This window comes from Gavialis gangeticus, unplaced genomic scaffold, assembly GCF_001723915.1.
Source record: "Gavialis gangeticus isolate Ggan-Ray unplaced genomic scaffold, GavGan_comp1, whole genome shotgun sequence".
Taxonomy (NCBI): domain Eukaryota; kingdom Metazoa; phylum Chordata; order Crocodylia; family Gavialidae; genus Gavialis; species Gavialis gangeticus.
In genome coordinates this window covers 35,246,969-35,253,073 of record NW_017729032.1, presented here as the reverse complement: position 1 = coordinate 35,253,073, position 6,105 = coordinate 35,246,969, and the positions used below count along the sequence as shown (strand labels likewise).

The 6,105-nt window shown below is 40.9% G+C and overlaps 1 protein-coding gene across 3 annotated transcripts in view; it reads right to left on the bottom strand.

The window, feature by feature from the left end:
* The window catches only part of ATM (ATM serine/threonine kinase), a 134,670-nt gene that overhangs the window by 59,923 nt on the left and 68,642 nt on the right, over window positions 1-6,105 (bottom strand). For all 3 annotated transcript variants that reach the window (XM_019524367.1, XM_019524368.1, XM_019524366.1), the window contains exons 31-32: window positions 3,286-3,450; window positions 2,770-2,902 (exon numbers count right to left, since the gene is read on the bottom strand). In XM_019524367.1, the coding sequence (XP_019379912.1) occupies window positions 2,770-2,902; window positions 3,286-3,450 (298 nt within the window). The remainder of the gene's footprint in view (window positions 1-2,769; window positions 2,903-3,285; window positions 3,451-6,105) is intronic.

Here is a 6,105-nt window from a genome sequence, read left to right as displayed (position 1 = left end):
TCTAGACCAGAGGTTCCCACTCAGAACTGCATCTGCTTGCTTAGGTGAGTGGCTTCCAGGGTTAAAGCTGAGTTTCTGGTGTTAAAGCTGTGCAGTGGGGCAGCCCTGGGAGAGAGAGAGCCTGCTCCGCATGCCCTGTCCTGCTCCTGCTGGGCCATGGTATAAAAAAGTTTGGAAACCAGTGATCTAGACAGATACATACACTTACACATTGAAAACTAACAACAATTCAAGCACTTGTTCATTTCCATAATTTTTCCAGTTCCTTCTATTCGTCATGTAACCACTTAAAAAGCCATTGTCCTTAAAGCTCCTAAGGATGTAAAGGAGGAAATATAATATTAAGCAGAGAGAGGCATTTTAAAATATATATTATTCGTGAAAATGTTGACTTTTAAGGCAGAAAACACCTTTCAATTGCTTCTTTCTTTAGAAAAACTCAAATCATAAATAAGTACGGCTGGAAGGGATCTGAGGGTATCATTCAGTCCAACCCCTCTGATGAGGCAGTATCTAAGTCATCCTAGGTAAAGTACTAGCTTATCCTGGGCTTATAAACCTCAGGAATGACCGTCGCACACAACTTCAGGCATAATGCCCAAAACATCAAAAACACCTTTAACTTGCCACAGGTAAAGCAAGGAAACAACAGCACTGTGAAGACAGAAGTAGGTTATTAACATGTGCTAAAGAGGTCTTAGAAAGAGATGAAGGCAAGCATGCTCTTAAAGTTCCAAAAAATCACAATTAATTTATAAAAATTGTTTATGAACATACACTGCCAAAATGTTCAATCTATATTTTTAGGAAAACAAAAAAGTTGATTCATATTTCAATCACATGCCATATCAATTAATCTTTGAAAAACTATAGCTAGCATTTTAAAATGCTATAGCCAGGATATGTGGTACAAACTACTACAGAATGACACATTGCTTAGTACAATGGAGAATCCAGCTTAAGCTTTCATGTAACACAAATAAATAATAAACGGTTGCCCCAGTGACAACAATTAAGCTGGTAAATTGGTTCATTCTAAACCTAAACCCCTGTAAGTCTCAAAAATGATCCCTTCAGCCTATAATTTCATAGCCCCCATCTTAAAGATTTTTCTTCTAATGCCTGAGGTTAAATAGACAAGCCATCCTTATTTTACAAAATTTTAAAACTTGTTCTAATATTTTTCTTATACACTCTTATCTCAAAAATGGCTTGGGCTCAAAGATTACAAAATGTGATATCTGTACTAACCAGATCACAAGTTGACAGGTCTTGTATACTGAGATTACAAAACCTAAAAACACACAATCAATTCCTTAAGAAATATTAATATTTTGCAATACCTACAATAAAATGTATCAACCCATTGCAACTGAAGCAAGTAACACTGCCTTTTATCAAGGTCATTTAACAGTTTTCTTTATTCAACCTTTTTCAGTTGCCTGTAACTTTGCCACACTGTAAACTGCTTGGGCTAAAATTTTATATTCCTGGTAGCTATTTTAGGGGGAAGGACTAGGTAGGGAGGAATATTTCAGCCAAAACAGTTCACCTGATTCTAAGAGCGACACCTGTGAAAAATACATATAGTTTTTGCCCATATGAACATTTTGCAGTATTTTCTTTCAGTATTTCTACTGCTGCTTGCTTTGAAGCAGGTGCTTTAAGACCAGCTCCCCATGGTAAATTTAATGTCAGAGACATGTCTTTTATCTTCCTTGCGAAAAGCCAGATCTGGTCAAGTTATAAAGAAGTTTCTTTCAGTCTAAAAATTCACGGCCTACATCTTAGGCTAGTGGAATATTTTGTGTTACTATTTGAAGTTTCTTGGACCTAGCCATCTATGTCCTGTTACAACCTTTGAATTCTGCAGTTCATACTTAGTAGATGCTTACTGGATTTAGTAGATAAAAATTTTTGAATATCTCATCTTCTCTAGACATGCACAAGCCCCTCACACACAGCTCTTGCTGCTGACCAGAGTGCATATGCACTGTTCCCTTAACAACTTCAACATACAACCGGATGATACATGCACTTCTAGTAACTGAAAATGCTCTAATTATTACAGGGGCAAAGCCACCCTTCCCCTGTAATTGCAGTTGCAGGCCATGATTGGGGCAAGGCATTGGAATTGAGAGCAGGAAGCCAATCTCTCAATGAGGAGGAGGAAGGTGCATCCAAAAGGACACAAAAGGTGCACATGGAGGAAGGAAAAGGTGTTAGACTGGACAGGAAGTTTGGGGAAACTGAGCAAGGAATGAGGAAGAAAGAGTAACTGGGTCTAGTTGTGACATAAGACTGGGAGCTGTGGGAGAAGGGAGGTTTAGACCGTCTTAACAAAGAGAAATAGTTGGTGAGATTCAGGATGCCTTACCTTCTGGCATTTTTAACTTCTGCATGATTCACTTTGAAATATTAATTGTGTTCTTTTAAAGTAAGTATATAAAGCATTAAAGAAACACACATATAAGAAACATCATTAAAATAGAGATAAGGCTGTAAATACATCCAACAGTGAAGACAACCTATTATTTTCTCTCATACACACATACCCCTCCAAAAGATGTTGCTATATATCATCTGCATGGCAATACTTACTGTGCATTGCTTATATTATACCCAGCCAGAAAAAATTCACAGTTGATCACGATTTGCAATACAAAGCAATCTGCTGTGTGTATGAAATGACAGCAAACTGTTTTACTGAACTGAGGAAACAAATGGTATGCAGAACAAGAACCAAAACATGCTTTCAGAAGTCTATACCTTGGAAATCTTTTATAAGGTCCCTCATCTGATCTTTATGTTGTTCCAGCTGTTTGCGTAAGTCATGTAATCCTTCCAGTCTTGTCAGTGGCAGTGAGTCACAGACACTTACTGACAGGAAATGGTTAATTTCCTGAAAAACAATATTTTTGCAATAAGTTTACTCTGCAATACACCAGATTTTAAAGTGAAGTGGTACTCAAATATTTCACAACATGAATGCCAAAAGATGTGCACATCTTATAGTGAAGATGCACACGAATGGATCACATCCTGAAACTAGAGATAAGCACAGCCAATATCTGTTTAATTTCAGAGGACCTCTCTCTGTTACATCTAACATAGCACATTTTCATTCTGGGGCACACAGGGCTACAACTGGAGCATCATTAGTTTGGGGATCAGCCATATCCTACAAATGGACTTCTGTCCACTGGTCACCAATTTATTTCATGTGCTTGCAAGTTCTCTCTTGCAAGCACTTAGTTTATGCCATGTAGAATTGTAACTCATTACCTCCAAAAGTGAATATGGTCCTTTACTATATTTGATCTTTTGTTGAGTAGTGCGCAAATCTTTAAAAGCTGGATGCTCAGGAAAAGGATCTAGATGCTTGATTGTTTGGTACAGGTTTTCATTATCCTTGTTATCTATCACTAGGTACTTCAACAAATCTAGGACCTGAATATAAAATAATAAATAACTTAAATGGAAAAAAATGATCCACAATATTTTATCCATTTCCCTATACACACCAAATGCAATGAAACTGACAATTGGATAAAAGCAAAACACATGAATCATGTGTTACATTACTAGACATTATAAAAAGTTTAGATATGCTGGCATATTCACTGGCATACTCTAAAAAAATGAATATTTATTATTATTAAGAAACTGTATTTATTAATGAACTTTTAAATCCAGATCTAAGAAGCTTTTCTACCACTGCCCCCCATGCTTCTTTCCAAAAAGCAATGCCTTTCATGAACCCAAGCTGGAAATAGGGTTGGAAGGTTGTAGCCATGATGGTCCAGGAAATGCACAACATGAAAAAGATTTTTTTTTTTGCAGCAGGGGGAGGCAAAGGGAAGCGGCTGGTCATATATGTTATTGGCCCAACTGTATAGTTGGGAGGAAAAGTCCAACAAGCTTTCAGGCACAAAGCATCCTTCTTCAGTTGCCTAATGAAGGATTCTTTGTGCCTGAAAGCTTGTCAAGTTTCTTCCCAAGTATGCCATTGGTGAATAAAAGATATCACAAAAAAAAGAAACGAACAATGAAAAATTGTTGCTTCTTAAGCTTGAGCACATTTGGGCCAAACTTTTGGCTCCTCGTGCATTGCTGTGGGTCTCTTTTAGTGGACTTCCCATTTGCTGCAAAATCCACCAGAGACAGTGGCATAATGGGTCCATATTTTCTCTTCCTAGCAGGAACCCGATATTGCTTGTCCACCTTCTAGGAGGTGGTATCTATTGTGTCTTATTTAAGGACAATGCCACTTTCCCTCTAGAGTTGGAGATGAGGATATCTGCATCGATGGGATCCTGAAGAGCAAGTATCATTTTAAAAAGCCTTGGAATCCTATGAAATTGTCTAATTGTCCAGTGTAAGGGATGTGGCAGAAATGCCACTGTCTGTGTCTCTCTCCAGGAATCTGTCCCTGTTAGCTTGGGACCCTGGGGTCGAATGCCTAAGGGAGGGGGGGGGATTTTCCTCCCTGTCTACATGACAAAAGCCTGGTGCCTAAGGTGTTGTCCCTCTGGTCACCTGAGTGGGGGGAGGGAAAAGCTCCTGCTCATCTGCCCAGTTAACCAGTGATGCTTTTTAAATTGGTTGGCTAGTTGCTAACACTGCTGGCTTCTATTGGACTGGGCAGCTGAGGTCAGAAAGGCTATATAAAGGGCCTGGTCCAAGAAGAAGAAGAGGAGAAGCCATTTTTCCAGCATGGCCCAAACATCAGGACACAGGGAGATAGTCTGATCCATCTGAAACGCTCTCTCTCTGGAAATCTCCGAGCCAGATCTCTACCATCTTCTGAATAATACTTGTAAGTGTTTCTAGAGAGCTAGTCAGCTCACAGCGATGTGTTTGTGTATCAAACGGCTACCTCAGCCAGATTTTGTTCAGTGGTAATCCCTTGATAGCGCTCTACCTCTTACCCTATTCTACCTCACCCTGTCAGGAGCAATAAAGTTCTCCTTTGTGACTGGTGTAGGAGACTTATTGAGGGGTGGGTTTAATTATGCATAGGAGGCCCCTTGGGTCTGTGGACTAAGGGAGACTATCTTCTTTTTTGGCCCCCGACTTGGGGAGGTGCCCCAAGTTCTTGTATTGGGTCAAGTACCCATAGGACTATTAGGTCTGGTTTCCCTGAGGACACAGGACCTAGACAGTCCCTTCTCAGGGTGGTGGCTTCTCATGTTACCCCTGGACTCTGCAATGGGGCTCGAAAGCAGGTCTGCTCAGGCTTAGGTGCCCCTGGAGAGACATGTGGAGTCTGGAAGGTGGATGGGCGTAGTGAGGTGGGAGGCTCAATGCAGGAGCTCCCCCCACTGGCCTGCCAAATGGGGCAACCCACTACTTCATTCAGGGAGAAGATTCCAATTGTAGGACCAAGACACAAGACCACCTATGTCTGTAGGCAACATAATTTGTGTCGTCCTCACACTGTCAGGACAAATGGTTAGAAGAAGGCTGCAGGAAATTCTGGCTGGTAGGATTTGTCAGGGTAGATGTAGCCGAATGACCTACATGCCTGCAAATGCTATTTCACATTGAGGAGGATAGCAAGAAACTCTGGGAGCGTAGAGGAGTGAATGCTCAGAACCACGACTATTGTTATATGATACTGAAGTGGATGAAAGCAAGCACACAACATTGAGAGGTCATGTTGTCAGTCTGAGGCATGTAACATCAACAAAGCTGTGGGTCCTAGACCGTCTGCAAGATGACAATAGCCTGTGTCCCTGTGCTGAAAAATGGTGGTAGGGTCGCTTTGAACTAAAGCTCATTGAACGAGCTCTAGTTTAAAGCACTCTCCCCCACCCCACTTCCTACCCAATTTTTCAGCACGGGGCTGATACACAAGATGCCAGAGTCTGCTGGAGTGCAGTAATTATCACGCTCCAGCAGACTCCATTAAATGAGTCTGCTCCGATGTGCTGTAATTATAGCACATCAAAGCAGCCTCCCTGCACGTATATAGGAGCCCACAGAGTCCCTTTTTGGCACAGATATCTATTGGTGCTGTTGAGTTGGAGAAGCCAAGATCCAGGATTCTTCAAAAGGAGGCTAGATAGCAAGGGGGGTAAGAGTGCTCAGAAACCCCCTTGG